Here is an 18,848-nt window from a genome sequence, read left to right on the forward strand (position 1 = left end):
CATATTTATCCTACAAACCGTAAGAACAGATTCTAACACTCAAAAAAAGTTAAATTAGCACATACTAAAACAATTACATACATAAAAGTAGCACTTTTAGATTATATTAGCACAAGAAAATTAATCAAGATAAATTGATTTTAGCACATATGTGAAATGATATCAGCACTTTTCTTTATCAGCACATTGAAAACAAAAGGAAGATCCAAATAAAAAATTAATTGCTTGTTAGCATAATTATAAAGAATTCAAGATAGTTGATATTATTTAGGTTATCATTTTACCATTTCTCTATAATTAGTTGGATGCTACATGTCAGTTTTTAAATGTTTCTTACAGTTTGTATACAAAATGTGGTTTGTATTTGATTCTACTCCACATTTACCTAATTAATAATATAAATTCTTAGGTTACACTTACATAATTAATAATATATCAATTCATATTATAATAATCAGTTGTAACTTTGGGGGTCCACCATCTCTTCTTCTTGACGAGCGTGATCAGCCTCACTCCCACCCGCTTAAACCACCGAGAACGGTGTATCACGACGGTCTCACTGACACCTCACTAGGGCGTGAGACCATAACAGACAACCTTACCATACTATCTTTCTAACTCGTCATATGTAAATTTTTTTTGAACAACGAATCTCTCGCTACTTATAGACTTAAATCAAAGACCTCACAATTTAGTGTTTTGAAAGACTTTGTCTTGCTACTAGACCACTAACCCCAATGGTAACTAGTCATATGTAATTAACCCACTAAAACCATTGAGGTGGTGACCTATTGTCAAAGACAAAACACTCAAACACCTTAGGGGCTGTTTGGTAGCCTCTGAATGAAACCATTAAGAATTTTATCAATGAGAAGTTAGAAGAATGTGACATGTGATGATTTACCATTCAGAGGTTACCTCTTAATCATTCAGACTTGAGGTTACCTCTTATTCATTCAGAGGTTTTAAACCATTAAGAGGTGGCATCTGAATGGTCATTAAAAGGCTACCAAACAGCCTCTTAGTCGGAAAGTAGGAAGCCTTGAATTCAAGTCAAACACTATGAAAAAATTTAAAAAAAAAAACCGACCAAAAAGATAACGTTTTTTTAAGCAATGAAAACATGGGCATCCAATTGGCATAATTCCTCGGAAATTACCGATGGAGAGTATGTGGGTCCCGCCTTCGAATAATTTGCACGTCACCGATAGCCCATGCCGGCAAAAGATTTTCACATCAAGATTATTACGGAAATTAATAATCTTTCCTTTCCATGTGTATATATAAATATTGATAAAGTATTAGGAAAACGATAGATAAAATCAATCAACATTTCAACTTTCAAGAAACATGGAGCTAAAGCCCGGCCTCTCCGCTTTCATCACCGGCGGTGCTTCCGGCATCGGTATCTTTCTTTATTTCTTATGTCAATTGATCCTTTAGATTGAAACTTACTATTTTGGGTAATCTGAATTGGTTAGACTTTGATTAGTCAACTGAGTAAAGGGCTTTACTTTAGTGGTTGTGAAACAGAGTGTTTCAAGAACAAACACTGGGAAAAAAAAAGATGGTTTACTTTGGGAATACTTTTTTTTTTAATAAGTTTGATGGGAAAACTTTTTGAACACTATGATTTTGAGATTAAATATGTGCACATAAAATTCAGTTGTTTATGAGAATTGTATTTGGATTAATTGTCTAAAGCTAAGAAGATATGACGTGAATTATATTTTGTATGATTTTGGGAATTATTTATTGAAATGTTTAGTAACTCTGATTCAAAGGCTTGAAGTAAAGTTCAACCATTAATGTGCTCATTCTGTTATTTTATCATTTTATTTCCTATGTGTTCCCGAGTTTAATAAACGAAAGAAAAGAAGAGAAAAGAAAGAGACTGGAAAGAAAATATTTAATTAACTATCGTGTTCCCGAGTTTGAAGGAAATGAAAATAAAAGTTAAGGTTTTATGTATTAAAAATCATTTCCTTCCAAATCTCTCCAATTTGGAAGGATTTAAATGAAGGAAAATGAGATAAGTTTTTCTTCCATTTCCTTCCTTAAAACAACTCTGGAACACAACTTTTTTTTAACATCTTTTCCTTTGTTAAATGATACTCGGGAACGAGATATTATTGGACTTTTGAGGTCAAAGATAGTAACATACAAAATGCAAGACCACAGTTGATATTGAATCTCCAAATTTTCAGGAAAATATCTGTCAAAATGCTGCAGATATGAACACATTTGTGTTATATTTGTAGGTTTGACAAGAAAGGGTTGAAATGTATGTATATGGAGACAATTTTGTAGAGGGTAAATATGTAATTCAAATGGGATTCTTAATATTTTCTGCTACTTGTGTGTTTTTGGTGTGCAGGAAGAGCTCTTTGCATAGCTCTTGCGCAAAAGGGTATATTTGTCACAATTGTTGATTATTCTGAGGATAGGGGAAAAGAAGTTGCATTGCTTGTGCAACAAGAAAATCTCAAGTTTCATTCAGGATTAAAATTCCCATCTGCTATCTTTGTAAAATGCGATGTCAGTAACAAAGGTGAGTTATATACTTCGATTATGGAGATAGCGATCTCTGCCCAATTCCGGTTATGTTTTGTCTTCGATGAGTCAAACGGGCAAGATAAAAAAAAAGTTTAGCAGAATGGGTCAAATGGGTTGAAAATCGCCCAAAGTGTACTATTAATGGATACCTGTTAATTCATTTTATTAATTAAAATTGGTTTTTTATTGCAAAATGATCCGTTTTGACCCGATCGACTTGCTATCAAATGGGTCAACAAAATCCAACCCACTTCGACTTGCTATCAAAATGACCTGTTTTGACTAAGGATTTGCTTATGAATTGTTCCGTTTGGATTATGAATAGCCATCAAGATGCCAAATGGGTACAATAAAATGTGACAGATAATATTTGACATTATGACCCCCTAAATCTTTCTACTGAAAATATTTGATTCATATTGGAATGATAATAGTTTTTTTTTTTTTTTTTTTATCATTTTAACAAACCAACTGTTTTAGAAAGAAAATTGGACTATAAAAATGTTGCGTTCTAACACCACCCCACTCATCCCGACCTGCTATCGAAATGATCCGTTTTGACCCAAACCAATTACTTATGAGCGGGTCAATTTGTGTTTTTTTTTTTTTTTTTTTTATCTCTAATGGGTCAAATAGGTACACAAAACGAAACTTAACCAAAAGAAGTTAGGGGCGAATGGGTTGAAAGTCGCAAGGGTGTTCTTTTAAGGCATATGACCTCCTAGATCATTTTATTCAAAATTTTGATTATTGTAACAATATTGTAGTTTTTATAATCATATTTAACATCCAACTGTGTAAAAAAGAAAGTTGGACGCTAAAAGTACACATGTCAACACAACGCGATCCATTTTTTTATATGAACCTAGTTACTTATGAATGAGTCAATTTAGGATATGTTTGATAACAGTCGAAGGTAAGATACGAAGATTAAAAAATAGCAAAAAGAAAATATTACTTTCAAATGGATTAAAAATCACCTAAATTCTTCGTTTAATGCATACACCCTCCTGAATTATTTCCTCCAAAAATGTAGATTATTATTGTAACAATACAGTTTTTGTAATCATATTTAACACACCAACCATTTTATAAAAAATGAATTGGACGTAAAAAGCGTTGTGGGTCAACCAACCTAGCCCGTTTGACCACCTGTTTGTCAACTTGCCCGACCCGTTTGCTGATATTTGTCTAACAAAACAGGAGAAGTGGCTGCTGCATTTGAAAAACATTTGGAAGTGTATGGAGGTTTGGATATTTGTATTAATTGTGCGGCAATTGTTACTCCTATACTATTTCAAGAGGACAAAACAGATGGGTCAAACTCATGGAGAAAAGCCATTGATGTTAATCTTGCAGCAGTTGTTGCTTGCACCCACAGGGCGGTATGCTTCAGCTTCACTTACAAAATAGTACAGGGATGGTCCTTGTGGTTAACCAAAATTTTGGATTTGGTCCCTAGCTTTTCAAAAGTACACGGATGGTCCCTGTAGTTTGCACTTTGTAACGCATTTATTTAAAATGGTCATTTATTTGATAAATGCAGATAAAAATAATGGAGGCTGCAAAAAAACCGGGTGTGATCATAAATTTGGGTTCAGCAGCGGGACTGTATCCACACTTAGGTGACCCTATCTATTCTGCCACCAAAGGTTTGATAGCTTTCAATGAACACACGTGACCTTATATCCAAACGTTATGTATATTTTTTAATATTTTTGGTTTTTTTAAAGGGGGTGTGGTTATGTTTACTAGAGCGCTTGCACTCTACAAGAAAAAAGGGATTCGAGCCAATGTACTTTGCCCAGAGGTGAAACAAAGCTTCCTTTTAAAAAACAATGTTTATATATTACATGTTTACGAGATAAATTAAATAGCTGCAAAAAGAAAGCTTCTTTCTGTTTGATGTTCTTGGCGACTTGTATGCAGTTTATTAAAACTGAAATGGGTGAAAAAGTGGATTATCGATTTATTGAACGCATGGGAGGTTACGTTCCTATGGAAACCTTGATTCAAGGTATGCCATTCTACTTCACAACAATCGAAAAAAGGAAAAAAGTATTTTTATTGTTTTTTTTTTATGTAAAGATAAAAAAAAATTAAGTTTAAAAAATGAAAAACAAAAAAATAAATGGGTAAATTGCCAAAATCGTCTCTCATCATCATCATCACCATCATCATACTCAGTAAATCCCACCAATAGCAAAGCTAAGGTAGGGTCTGAGGAGGGTAGATGTAGACAGCCTTACCTCTACCCCGTAGGAATAGAGAGGCTGCTTCCAGTGAGACTCCCGGCTCGATTGTAGTTTTGTATCAAGCCTTGGACCTAAGACACATAACACTCAAACAATCGGGACAGAGACTGATTGGTGCATGTACCCCGTGTCTTTCAGCTATTAACGTCACCACATGATGCATGATTAACCATCCACCGCTTTTAACGTTATTTTCACGAAATTAGTAAAATAACGTTAAAGTTAGTACCATTTCACTTTTGCCCCCCGAGCGCCCACACATATATACATTATATGTGCACGCCGCAAGCGAAGGCATGCCAAAATCGTCTCTGAGTTAATGAAATTGCCAAAATCATCCCTGAGTTAACGATACATTTTAATTGAGTTAGTGATTTGGATGGAAATGGCAACAAAAATGAAACGCTAGGGTCAGTTACAAAAAAATTCTTATTTTGGATGTAACAAGCAAAAGTGCCCAAACCTCAAGGACGATTTTGGCATATGATTTTTTTTAGACATACTTGCTAGAACTTAAATTGGACAAAAAAATGGTTAATTTTTAATTTAATTGGCCCTTTTTACATGATGAAGGAGTTGTTTCAGCTTGTACCTAACAGTTTACAAATGAAACAGGTGCGTTTGAGCTTATAACCGATGAGAGTAAAGCAGGATCCTGTTTATGGATCACTGCACGTAGGGGTTCGGAATATTGGCCCACTCCAGCTGAAGAAGCAAAATACTTGGTGGTTCCTTCAAGATTAAACAAACGATTTTCATCAGTCATTAATTCTAATGTTCAAATCCCCCAGAGCTTTCAGAAAGTGTGAGTTCATTTCTGAAACTGAGCGACAAAGTTCTAAGTCTGTTTCTGTTTTGTGCAGTTTTCTCTTGTATTTAATAAGACTTGATTTATTTGATGCCTTTTTATGCAGAATTGTTCACACGCTGAATCACAATTTCCGTAATGCTACAAGTATAGTGCGTGCACCACTGAAGTTACCGATTAAACCAGGCCATGTACTATTGAAAATAATATACGCTGGTGTTAATGCAAGCGATGTAAGTTTATGTCGATTATGAATGGGTCAAAACCGGGTCAGAAGTTATATTGTCGATTATGTTCCTCTTGTTGTTTTTAATATGTGGGAATAATATGACAGGTAAATTTTAGTTCTGGTAGTTATTTCAGTGGAAGCAAACAAGAAATCAGTTCTCGACTTCCATTCGATGCTGGATTTGAGGTATAAAACACAGGTCAACAGATTTGACTTAACAACTAAAGTAGCTTTTTTCATTCGTTTTGTTCATGCGCTTACATGTTCAAAAATTACAGGGTGTTGGATTAATAGCTGCAGTTGGTGATGGCGTTAAAAATCTAAAAGTTGGCACTCCCGCTGCGATCATGACTTTTGGAGCTTATGCCGAATTCGCTATGGTATTTTCTATTTTGATCTGCAAATACTTGATTTTTTTATCCTTTATTGTTTCCTCGTTACTATTATTATTGATTGATATTAAATTTTGTGTATTTTATAGGTACCTTCGAAACACATTCTTCCTGTAGCTAGACCAGACCCCGAAGTTGTTGCCATGCTTACTTCTGGACTTACAGCGTCAATTTCTCTCGAAAAGGTCCGTTTCTCAAAAAAAAATTGTTTTTTTAATTAATATGTTATACACAACATATTTTTGGTTTTAATTAAAATATTGGAGTGAAACTCATTTTAATCTCTGCTCTCAGGCAGCACATATGGAATCTGGAAAGACCGTTCTTGTCACTGCTGCTGCAGGAGGAACTGGCCAATTTGCAGTTCAGGTAATTTAATAATAATAAAAATTTTACTTTTATATTGTGTTAAGAGTATTTTAAAAAATATCGTTTTCGTTTTAATTTGAGGAGAAATTTTATATATATCTTTTTTTCTAAATTGAGTAAAATGCAATTTTCGTCCCTGAGGTTTGGCCAGTTTTGCGACTTTCATCCAAAGGTTTGTTTTTCCGCATCTTGATCCAAAAAGGTTTGAAATCTTGCCATTTTCATCCGGCTCGTTAACTCCATCCATTTTTCTCCGTTAAGTCAGGGGTACTTCCGTCTTTTTTGTTAATTTAAGGGTTCTAAATACTTGTACATTATGCTAAATGCTTGTAGATAAAGTGAAAAAGACCGAACCGCCCTTTAAGTTAATAAAAGACGAAAATACCCTTGACTTAACAGAGAAAAATTGATGGAGTTAACAAGCCGGATGAAAATGGCAAGGTTTCAAACCTTTTTGGATCCAGATACGAAAAAACAAACCTTTGGTTAAAAGTCGCAAAACTGGTCAAATCTCAGGGACGAAAATTGCATTTGACTCTTTTAAATTTCATAATATCAGGTTTACACATTCCATAAATGTAAAGTAACGTCAGTTACTTATAACAGTGCGTTTCACTGAATAAACGAAGAGGACATTGTTTTCTAGTTCGTTTATTCAGTGAAACAAACCATAATAAAAGTCGTTGGTTTTATTTTATATTATTTACTGGAGAATGGGTAAATATGACATTAAGAAATTTACAAGGATGTATATGAACTTAACTCTTAGTTTAATTTTGATGATTTATTTACGGTTTGATGTTAACTGTAGCTTGCAAAATTAGCTGGAAACAAAGTGATTGCAACATGTGGAGGTAAAGATAAGGCTATACTTTTAAAAGATCTGGGAGTTGATCGAGTCATCGACTATAAGGAAGAATCTATCAAAAATGTATGTACGTTTCCTTTAAAAAAGTTATTTTGGAACTTTTTATTATATCCACACACGTGGTTAATAACTTTTTTAATTTAAAAAAACGAGCAGGTTCTTAAGAAGGAATTCCCAAAAGGTGTTGATATCGTTTATGAATCCGTCGGTGGTGATATGTTTGATATTTGTATGAATGCGTTAGCGGTTTATGGACGGTTAGTGATCATTGGAATGATTTCTCAGGTAATTGTGCTTTGTTTGAATCTGTTTATGTTTCTTTGACTTTTCTGGTCCAACCTGTTACTTACAAAATTCAAAACCGATACGGATTTAATTAAAAACTTACGCATTGTATATTTTCGTTTTAATTTTTCTGGTCAAACCTATTTATTTCAAATTTAGAATCAGTCAATTGACCTTGAAAGTCAAACGTGTCGATTTTTTTCAGTACCAAGGAGAGCATGGATGGCAACCGCGAAATTACAAGGGATTATGTGAGAAACTCTTAGCAAAAAGTCAAACTGTGGTATGTAAAGTTTTATATTTTTATATTTTAATCGTCACATGAAAATCGTAACATCTGACTTAACACATCGTGAAATAGATGTTTGACTATTTGTACGAGGCGAAACTATGCGGGTTGATTGGCCTGAAACAGTTTTTTTCTAAATTTCTGCTTCCTATAAACATTTATTGTATCAAGTATATTTAGCTAATATTATTTCAGTACAATTTTAATTTTTTATTTATAACAAGTTAAGAGGTTTAATGCGTCAAAAACACACTTTGCGCGACTTTCGCCAGTTTCATTTTTAGCTTATTTTAACCGTGTCTATTTTAACTTTTCGAGAGATAACACATGCATCGGCTTTGTTTATAAACCACTTGCAGGCTGGATTTTTCCTTATTCAATATGCTCACTTATGGCAACAACATCTTGATAATCTGGTTCATCTTTTCTCTGTGGGAAAACTAAAGGTAACAATATAACATAATCTGTAAATTTATCATCATTGTAATTTCCCCAATATATTTAGTCGCATAATTTGGTATTTACCATGTCTTTTTTCCTTTCGATGTATCAGGTTTCAATAGACCCGAAAAGTTTTGTGGGCGTTCAATCCGTTGTTGATGCAGTTGAATATCTTCATTCTGGTAAAAGTGTTGGAAAGGTATGCACAAACTAGGGATGCTTTCGGTCACACGAAGTAGAAATTTAGAAGCTTTACGCGTATATCGTTAACGTGGTCGTTTTTGGTTACAGGTGGTCGTTTGCATTGACCCGAGTTTTAGTCAACAAACAGCTAAGCTTTAAGGTGGTTAGTGAAAAACAAGGTTAAAACAACACATACACACCGGCAGACCGCCTGTATCCATGAATCAAGCTGAGTAAAGCATACACCTACATTTGGAAATAATATCATAATTTTGATGATAATAATATGTATTTGGGATTAGTTTGTCTTTATGTTATTATGTATACTCTTTATGAGTTTGGACAATGTGTTGAATTGTTTCTGGCAATCTATTAGTTCCCGTTTATATTTATGATTTTACAATGTTTGTATGCATTTAAATCCTTAAATTTGCGGTAAACAGAATAATTTAATAACCGAATCATAGCGCAAATAATTTAACCGGCTGAAAAAACTCAGGTTCGATTATAACTTTTTTGACAACCGGGTTTTTTTTTTTTAATTCGGCAAAGGTTTTATATAAATAATCAAATTAACGGAACCTATTTTACATGTTATATGTCTGAAAAGTTGTCGCTATTTCTATGAAAAAACATGTTAGTTATTAAAATGATTGGTTAATGGTTAATATTTTATTTGGCACAAAGTATGATTATGATTAGCATTAGTATTAGGGTTTTAGTATTAGTATTATTATTAGTGTTAGTATTAGTATTAGGGTTTTAGTATTAGTATTCGTATTAGTATTAGTATTAGTATTAGTATTAGTATTAGTATTAGGGTATTAGTATTAGGGTAATAGTATTAGTATTAGTATTAGGGTATTAGTATTATTATCACTATTACTATTCTATACCTTACATATTCAAAGAGGGTGTACAATACCTCTTATAATTGGTTAGTGAAATATACAACCAATCAGTGGATGTCATGTGGCATCCACTAAGTTTCTTTTCTTTATTATAAACTACACGTATTTTTTTAGATATAATCTTTACTAATGCAAACTAAGTAATAATCAAGTTGGTGCTCTAGTGGAGAGTCAAGAATCTTTGCTACCATTCTTGTGGAGAGTTCAAATCTCCATTCACCCATGTTGTGTTCCTTTTTTCTTTTATTTTTCTACATGGAACTAGACTTTTATTTTTTTCTTTTTCTTTTATTGACTGAAATAATAATCAAGATAATAATAAAATTCATTGTAATAGCATTCCAATACAATATATAGATTTAGTATTCTTTTAACCATCTATTTATTAAAATAATTGTAAATTTATTATTTGATTAGAAAAAAATTCTAAATTACATAAATAAGTACATTATATGAGAACTTTGAATACAATAAATAGGTATAAGAGGAACATGAGGATAAATAATGGCTCTCACTATTCTCACATTCCTAAATTTTATTTTCACACCATTTTTCGCTCTATCTCTCTCTATATATATCTATGTATGTATAGAAAGATGTGTGAATATTAACTCCCTAAATAATTCACTCTTTACATTATAAACAACACATGTTTAATATACATCGATAACTCATTTAAGTTTAGTAAATTTATTTTTCTCTAATAACTTAAGTGAACATAAAAATAACTAAGTACATAGTTGTAATCAATTTGTTTTCTCAACGCTCCGATATAAGTATTTTGAAAAAAATAGAGTTATGTTTGAAATAAAACATTTTTTGTTATCGAATTATCCAGATAGGTATTTGTTTTTATGGATTTCAACCCTCATACTACAAAATAAGCATACGGTTAGTTTTTTACGCTTAGTTTTTTTCTTGGCGTTGAGATATAAATTTTATTAAGAATGGAGTTGTATTCAAAATAAAATGTTTTTTTTTATTTGGAACAAAACAAACTATGCAGGCATGCAGCTTCTTTTGTTATCGTAATATTGTATATGTGACAGGTTGTTATAAATATACGCTCACCACCTTTTTAACCGGACACCCCGCCGCATAGCGCGAGTGTTCCACCTAGTTAACATACAATTATCAACGTTTGTTAACAGTCATTTATAACTTTTTATACAAAGAATACAACCTCAACCTTGCTTCTGTGATAAGAGTAGTGATTGAGTAATGAAGTAAATATAAAATATCTTTTCTATTTTATCTCTTTGGTCAAAGAGCACGCCACTTGTTATATACAAAGACCAAATCGTGAATAGTGTTTTTTCGTCCTTTAGTGCGGCTTTTACACTTGCACCTCCTGTGCTTTAATGATTTGTCATTTAGTCAGCTTTTGTTTACGCCCCTTGAACTTTGCTTGATGCTTTGTCATTTAATCAGCTTTCCTCTACAATCCCTTTACTTTACTCCTTTGTCATTTAATGATTTGTCATTTAGTCAGCTTTTGTTTACGCCCCTTGAACTTTGCTTGATGCTTTGTCTTTTACACCATCTTAACTTTACTCTTTGTACTTTACTCAGTCTATAAAGCTATCAACCTTCAATAACGTAACAAACCGAGCCTCCCCAACACGTAGTGCGGGTGTAAATTACTAGTTCAATTATCCAGTATCAACTATCACAAGTGTCAACCCCATGAATAGTAATGGATCAAAGAGAGTATCAGCCCAACAAGAAGATGGACTTAATCACAAGTAGGCCTATATTCCTCTAACGGTGGGGGTATGGTTAATCACTCTAGGGTGTTTGAGTGATTCTCTACCCAATAATATTATGTCATGTCAACTCCTTATTCCACTCCCCATTTTCTACTCTAACACTAGGTATGGTTAAACACCCACTCAAACACCCTAACTTAATCACCTCTCTCCTCTCTCTCTCTCCTCCATCACTCTTCACCACCTTCCGTGACTATTCACCGATTTCTCTCCCTCTCTCCTATTTAAACACCCTAACTCAATCACCACGATGTGGTCACCGATCGGTGAATCCACTTCCCCGAATGAGTCCCCGAAACCATACCCCCACCCTAAATCCAACAGTAGCCACTAGGCACTCTGACTATATATGTCCGGATGTATTGTTACATTTGGTTTTTTTACTTAAATAATTTATTTAGTTATGACTTCAATCATTTATCTATTTGACTTTTTAAGTCTTTGTGATTAAAATAGTTTTACAATTTATAAACTTTTTTAATTACGTAGAAATGCATCTTTAACAAACTCTTTAATATAAATAAATAAAATTTTACAAGGTTAGGAAAAACTGTAACTGTTCTTTTATTTAGAATATATTTTTGCGACCTGTTTTTTATCTACTATTTGATTTTGCGACTTCATGTGTTTCTACTTACGTACTTAACCAGGTCAATGTCACCGCCGGGGCACGCGGTTGCATTCCTTAGTTGAAACTTGAGCTCACCCAAATCCAACGCTAACGGTTAACCGAAACATCTTTTCCAATCATTCATAACCTAAACCGGTTGGTCATGAAAATCTAAAAACCAAAACATTGGTTACAGGTTCGATTTAAGCCAAGACCAAAGCGAACACACCCATCTAATGAATCACAAAACTCAAGTAGATTTGAAAGAAAAAAAATGTTAAAATCGACAAAATCCAATAATATGCTTCATTGAACATTACAAAATCAAGATTTTAGACATGCATGTTCTTTAATATTCTAAACAAAAGTTAGTAAAGAATCTTGCGAAAACCGACTAGTAATACCTATATGATCAAGTCAATTCTTCCTATGTATAACAACATATATTCTCTTCTACATGTTTTCAAAAAAATATTATATCATCATCATCATCATCTTCATCATCACATCAAAAAAATGTCAACCCTTCTTCATTTACCTGCAAAAGGCTTCTCTTCATTGCTTTTGTCCAAGAAGCTTGCTTTTGTTTTTACATTTCGATTTTGACTTTGACTTTGACTTCCCAAAAAGATGTTCCAAAATCCAAACCCATTCCAACAAGTCTTTATGTTTCAACTGTCGGAGAATGAAATATTCTTTCGGCGGTTGAAAGACAGTTGATATTTCCGTCATGGTAGCTCAGATTCAAATCGTAGCACCTGATTTCGTCAGGTTGTGATTGATTCGTCATTTCTGATGTGGACCCTACAAGTAAATCAAGTTCCTGTTAGCAAAACCTTTTTTTTCTTCCTAAATGGCCCAATCTTGACCTTATATTTGACAAGGTCAAAAGTCAGCCAATGTGCATTCAAAATGCACAAAACCTCTTGAATCATTTTAAATCAAGAGTAAAGTATGCGGATGGTCCCTGTGGTTTACTAAAATTTTGGATTTGATCCATAACTTTCAAAAAGTACATGGATGGTCCCTGTGGTTTACTAAAATTTTGGATTTGGTCCCTAACTTTCAAAAAGTACACGGATAGTCCATGTGGTTTGCACTTTGTAACGCATTTAGTCCCTAGTCAACAAATCTAAATGTAAGCATGTCCAAGATAGGGACAAAATGCGTTACAAAGTGCAAACCACAGGGACCATCCATGTACTTTCAAAAAAAGTTGGGGACTAAATTCATTACAAAGTGCAAACCACAGGGACCATTTGTTTACTTTTGGAAAGTTAGGGACCAAATACAAAATTTTGGTAAACCAGAGGGACCATCCGTGTACTTTACTCCTATATCAAAGATTAGATCATCAATGTAATAACAGATTTGATTCTTTATCCATATTTGACCTAACAATTATTTGTAAAAGTCCTAGAAAAATGTTAATGGGTTGGCCCGGCCCATTACCCGACCTGCGTATTTTGCCACCTCTACTGGAAAATATATACCTTGAACAACTTCTGAGCACAAGCCATCACTGCTATTTTCACAATGTTCCGCAGAAGATACCCTTTCAGTTTCGTTATCTTCTGCAACGGTCCCTTGAGTTGTACAAAAATCTAGTGACAGTTTCGTTATAAACTTCTTCGGGCTTCTACGCGTTCTCTTGCCCTTTTTTGTTAGCAAAATCAACGGGTCTTGGTTCTTCAGTTCACCTTCATCTTCTAAGTAACAAAATTCACACATTACAATAATAAAATAGACGGAAAAAATTCATATATACACTTATAGAAGTTTGAAAATTTCATATTTGCCACTAGAAAATTCAGAATATTGCGTTTACCCTTTCAAAACACTAGAACTCTTGTTTTATTTTTTAACCTATTATATATGTTCAAACTTTTAGAAGATTATATATGAGTTAATCCTAATATAAAAATTGAAGAAAAGCGCAATATCTTACCTTCATTCGGTTCTTCTTTACACTTAAGCTTTTCTTTCTTAGCTTCTCCTGCTTTCTCTGAATAAAGTAAAATAATATTAAAAAGTTATGGAATAATTCTTTACGCTAAAACAGAAAACGAACTTTAAGAAATGGTTATGCGTACCAAAGTAATGTGACGTCCTTGCTTTTCTAACACGAGGATGCATTTCCATCAAACAAACAGCCGCTTCTATCGCTTCTTGCCCATATCTTCTTACTATATTCACCTAAAAAAATACACGGTTAAAGCAAAAAAATCAAATACTCCTCCTAAATAACTTTATTAAAAAAAAAAAAAAAAAGAACGATCATGAAAGAATAGAAGTTTTGTACTCATTATTGTCTATTGACAAGGTAATTATTTATAAAAAAATCTAAAAACTTTGAACAAAAGTCTTTCAAATCAAATGAATCTGACCAATTTGACTTGTACCAAAAAGTTGACAATGTTGACTCGAACCTATCACTAATTGTTTTGACCCACCCAACTCAACCCACACTAAAACTTGACATGTTTTGACCCGTTACCAAACCTAGAGGTGTACAAAACCCAGTTTGGGCCCAAACCGGTTCAGTTTATAAACCGGCCTGATTTTTTTAGTTTGGTCTCCAACCAGTTTGGGCCCAAACCGGTTCAGGTTAAGAACCGGTTTTAGGGTTGAAAACCCCAACCAACCCAAACCAATTTGGATCGGATTCAAAACTTGTTTTAGCGTTTAAACCGGTTTTTTAGGCAGGCTCAAACCGGTTCAGGTTGGAACCGATTCTCAACACAAAAATCCCAAACCTGTACATACCACTAAGTCGGGTTGGACCCAAACCAGTTTTTACAAGGTCAGGCCCAGTCGGTTTCCGGGTCGCTGGGCCCAAACCGGGTTTCTTGTACACCTCTAACCAAAACCGCCCACAAGTGTGTGATGCTTCAAACTGGCATACACCAGTTGGAGCCCAACCCAACATGACTGGCCCATATAACCCTTTCGGTCTAGCCCAAACCATATCCAACCCGACCGACCAAGCCCCTTTCGGTCCAGTCTCCGGTTTGAGTTTTTTTTTTCTGGTAATCGTTTTCGTGTGCGGTCCGGTTCCAAACCGATGCTCAGCCCTAGAATCCCTCGTGGTTAATGAGAATCTACTGTAAGAAGGGTAACATAGTCATTTCACATAAAGCTAGGAGCACTTTTTGAGGGATATGGACAAGAGTATGTATATGTGAAATGACTAGATTACCCTTCTAACCGTAACATAAAGCAAAGTGATTATATACATTGCAACAATCCTGCTCATAAACAACTAAACGATGAAACGGGTATATCCATCATTCTTTCTAAACTAAAAAGCAAAAATATTAAAATAAAAAATAATAATAATAATAATAATAACTACCTGTAGTTTGCAGGGTTCAACAAGATGAAAAAACAAAATGTCACCCTGTAGTAACCGTTGCGCAACCGAAAATCCCCTCCAACCAGCACTTAAACCATGCCTAATTTTAAGATAATTCGTTTTAAACTCTTTTCCCGATTCATCCACGAGAATAATCGTCGCATCGTTGTCAGGCAAATGCATAAGACAGAATTTCTTCGGTAAAATCTGCGCAACAAAATCATAATAAGTTAATAACAAATTAAACTAAAATCTCTCCTTAAAATCTTAATTAAAAAAATGTGAAGTTTTCACTAAATTGAGTGAATTCTTCTTACCAACCAAAAACTGTAGAGAACGTTTGACGGGAGCATACATTTGGCAAACTTCGGTAATTCTTTATCTAGAGTTTCTAAAAAAAACGCTGCTCGTTCCAAACACATATATTGATCTTCTGCATCGTTGTATATGTCGCACATTTTCGTTCGTTTTCCTTTACTGTAACGAAATGGGCAATAAGACGTAGAAATTGGCAATGGTTTCAAATAAAGTATTTACAAGATAAATAAATTAGAAGTCACCAACCCTGAATGTTTTTTCGGTTTGTCTGCCATAATCTGCAAGAAAAATAGTAAAAATGTTGGGATCAAAACGAGTAACACACAAACAGAAAAAACGAGTAAACGACACAAGAGATTCTACGTGGTTCGGTCGCGGTGTGCAACCTTCGTCCACGGGGATAACTAGGGTTTTCGTATTATTGATTGATAATGATTACAAGTACAAGAGATATATTTATAGGCTAGAATTAGAGTTAATTCCTTGCTAAAGAAAAAACTAATCAACTGGGCCTAAACGATTTGGGCCCATCTGAGAACTAACCATACTATGTTCTTTTCCTAAGTCTTGGCTAGCTAGGGTTGCAAACGAACGTCCATTGAACTATTTGTGAACCGTTCAGCGGGAAGTTTGTTTGTGTTTGTTCATTTAATAAATGAATGAACACGAACAAGAAATTTTGTTCGTTTAGTTAAATGAACGAACAAGAACAGAGGCCGCATTCGTTCATTTACGTTCGTGAACGTTCGGTAGCGTGTTTGTTTATGATCAATAGTTTAAGAGTGTATATTTTATTTAAATACTTCAAAATTCCGACAAATAAAATATTTAATAAGTATCAGTGTGTTATATAATCTGTTCATGAACACTAGTTTGTGTTCGTTTGTTTCAATTTGTGTCATGAGCATTAGTTTGTGTTCATGAACATTCGTTGCCTAAAATTAACAAGCGAACACAAACACCTTCATCTCCTTAATGAACGAAAAGAACATAAAATCTTGTTCGGTACGTGTTCATAATCAGTTCGCGAACACATATATTTCCTTAACAAACAAACAAACACAAACAAGATCTTGTTCGTGTTCGTTCGGTTCGTTTGCAGCCCTTTGGCTAGCAATATGCGGGTTGAAGCCTACATAATCCGCAACCAGAAAAAGGTTATTTGTTATAACATAACGTACGCATAAAAATTAAAAGTAGGGACAACAATTCCCGACCCAACATAAGAGGTATGGGTATGGGTACAGGAATGATTCTTAAACGGGTTGACATTGGTAACCCGTTTAGCTATTTGTGCCGAATTCATGGTGGCCTGACCAACCTACCTTCTAGTTGCCAACCCGTTCAAGAATTTAACATATTTGAATAAATGAGTTACACGGGTCGTGTGGGGACTAGTGGGCTACCCATGTAGTGTGCCCAAGATACGGTCCAACATCCTGACACAAATAGTAAATCGGGTCATGTTGGGGTTGAGTTATACGATCCCGCTAACCCAAACACGACACAAATTGCCACCTTATTTTTCAAATGTGTCAAGAACTTATGAGCAAAATCATTTAAAGAAAAGTGTATGATTTAACACTGTTTGACAGTATTCTCCCAAGCACCCCCTAAGTATTATTGCATCTTCAAATTAAACCGAAAGTATTTGCTTATTATTGCATCTTCAAATTAAACCATATCAATCTACTAAAGCTATGTTAGGAAAACAAGATTTACATTATCAATATTCCTTCAAAAGAAACACCCAAAAAGGGAACAGCCACAAAATAACACGACGGACGAAATCGTCGCACCAATGAACGAAATCGTTCGTTTTACGACCCTAATCGATTACCTAAACGAGTGGCGGCGGTGGACGAAAACGCCTTCTCACAACCCTAATTCCCCAAAAACACAACAATTATCCATGTGGGGTCTTGAAGCTTAAACAAAATCTACAAAATTAAGGTTTCTAAACACCACAAACCCTCAAATCTAAAAGTAAACACTCAAGAACATAAAACAAAGAGGGCAAAAAAAAAAAAAAAAAAAAAAAAAACCCATCTTACATAATTCAAGAAACACACACCAAGATTCTTGAAATCTTTAAAACACAACATCAATTACAAACATCAAAACCAAACACAAGTACACAACCTCAACAGATCCAAATCAAATCATAAAAACAACCATGAATCTGAAGTGGGCACAAACTTCAAAGCAAGAACATAAAAACAAACACATGTATGTATATTTACCTGTTTATCTTTAGATTTAGCTTCCTTCGGCTCTTTAGAAGTTCTTTTTCTCTTCTTCATCTTGTCAGATGGCAGATTTTGCTTCATCTGTGTTAATAAGTTGAAAAATGGAAGAAGTATACAAGAATCATAAGAACAAGAAGACAAACATTTGACCCATGAAACACATCAAACATATGGGATATATTTACCTCTGAATCTTGTTCCACAGAGGTTGTTTGCTTGTTGGAATCCATGTTTTTTGACTTGCTTTGGCTCAAGTTTTTGTTTTGATGTTTGGGTTATTCTTTTTCTTTTTTTTTTCTTTTTCTTTTAAAGTTTTTATTTTTATATATTTCTCTTGTCTACTTTTAACAACCTATAGTCTCGAGTATGAACGTATTTTTATATAGTATTATTGCAAGTATATTATCAAGATAAAGCAGTAAACAAATCCAGCTACGATCACCTGTGATACGTCGACAACTTGTACGGGTGGAACTATGATCTATGCCGTTAAAGTTTAAAACAACTCTTCATAATCCGGTCAACTTTGGAGATCCAGGATTTAATCGATAATTGGGAAGGTTAAGAGTTGCAGTTAAATTTTTAAGTGTTTTTCTAAGCCATGATAAAAATTAGTATTTAAGTTTAAATAGGTTGAGTTCTTCGTAAATTATAGGATAAAATCTTGGATTAAGTCTTAAACAAGCATGAGTCTAAGGGGCTACTTGTTTACCTCTTAATGACACTCTTAATTGTTCAGACCTCTTACTGGTTCAGTAATTAATGGTTCAGACTGTTTGTTTCGCGAGCAAATGTCTGAATGGTTCATACATTTGGCTCTGAATGGTCAAGCATTATATTGAGTCTGAATGGTTAAGACCTCTAATCTGATTTGGTCAAACATTTGCTTCTGAATGGTTAAGTATTATACTGGCTCTTAATGGTTCAGACGTCTTACTGGTTCAGCACTTAACGGTTCAGA

The 18,848-nt window shown here is 34.0% G+C and overlaps 2 protein-coding genes across 5 annotated transcripts; one reads left to right on the forward strand and one right to left on the reverse strand.

The window, feature by feature from the left end:
- The first annotated feature begins 1,150 nt into the window (after window positions 1–1,150).
- On the forward strand, window positions 1,151–9,070 carry LOC110918567 (probable quinone oxidoreductase). Its single transcript, XM_022162867.2, has 18 exons — window positions 1,151–1,405; window positions 2,378–2,551; window positions 3,760–3,941; window positions 4,103–4,208; window positions 4,290–4,366; window positions 4,486–4,573; window positions 5,427–5,616; window positions 5,726–5,852; window positions 5,954–6,034; window positions 6,127–6,228; window positions 6,330–6,425; window positions 6,535–6,609; window positions 7,421–7,540; window positions 7,634–7,762; window positions 7,968–8,045; window positions 8,411–8,497; window positions 8,605–8,691; window positions 8,784–9,070. The coding sequence occupies exons 1-18, from the start codon at window positions 1,351–1,353 to the stop codon at window positions 8,832–8,834; spliced, it is 1,905 nt and encodes a 634-aa protein (XP_022018559.1). The 5' UTR covers window positions 1,151–1,350; the 3' UTR covers window positions 8,835–9,070.
- Window positions 9,071–12,248: 3,178 nt separating this feature from the next.
- LOC110916115 (B3 domain-containing protein At5g42700) lies at window positions 12,249–18,227 on the reverse strand. 4 transcript variants are annotated; one of them, XM_022160874.2, is made up of 9 exons: window positions 18,073–18,227; window positions 17,882–17,968; window positions 15,885–15,916; window positions 15,638–15,797; window positions 15,321–15,527; window positions 14,059–14,161; window positions 13,914–13,970; window positions 13,459–13,671; window positions 12,249–12,769 (listed from the first exon to the last, which is right to left on the reverse strand). In XM_022160874.2, the coding sequence occupies exons 1-9, from the start codon at window positions 18,115–18,117 to the stop codon at window positions 12,630–12,632; spliced, it is 1,044 nt and encodes a 347-aa protein (XP_022016566.1). In that variant the 5' UTR covers window positions 18,118–18,227; the 3' UTR covers window positions 12,249–12,629. The 4 variants fall into 4 exon arrangements, with proteins under 4 accessions (XP_022016566.1, XP_022016565.1, XP_035841522.1 ...); XM_022160873.2 differs by having other exon boundaries at window positions 13,459–13,674; XM_035985629.1 differs by having other exon boundaries at window positions 17,882–17,962; window positions 18,073–18,185.
- Between the last annotated feature and the right edge of the window lie 621 nt (window positions 18,228–18,848).

Source organism: Helianthus annuus, chromosome 16 (genome assembly GCF_002127325.2).
Source record: "Helianthus annuus cultivar XRQ/B chromosome 16, HanXRQr2.0-SUNRISE, whole genome shotgun sequence".
Classification (NCBI taxonomy): domain Eukaryota; kingdom Viridiplantae; phylum Streptophyta; class Magnoliopsida; order Asterales; family Asteraceae; genus Helianthus; species Helianthus annuus.

Coding starts and splice junctions, on each gene's coding strand:
- LOC110918567 (XM_022162867.2), top strand. CDS start 1,351: ATGGAGCTAAAGCCCGGCCTCTCCGCTTTCATCACCGGCGGTGCTTCC. Junction 4,574..5,426: donor TATGGAAACCTTGATTCAAG/GTATGCCATTCT, acceptor CAAATGAAACAG/GTGCGTTTGAGCTTATAACC. Junction 8,692..8,783: donor CTGGTAAAAGTGTTGGAAAG/GTATGCACAAAC, acceptor TTTTGGTTACAG/GTGGTCGTTTGCATTGACCC.
- LOC110916115 (XM_022160873.2), bottom strand. CDS start 18,117: ATGGATTCCAACAAGCAAACAACCTCTGTGGAACAAGATTCAGAG. Junction 14,162..15,320: donor TTGAACCCTGCAAACTACAG/GTAGTTATTATT, acceptor GTATTTTTTTAG/GTGAATATAGTAAGAAGATA. Junction 13,971..14,058: donor AAGGACGTCACATTACTTTG/GTACGCATAACC, acceptor TACTTTATTCAG/AGAAAGCAGGAGAAGCTAAG.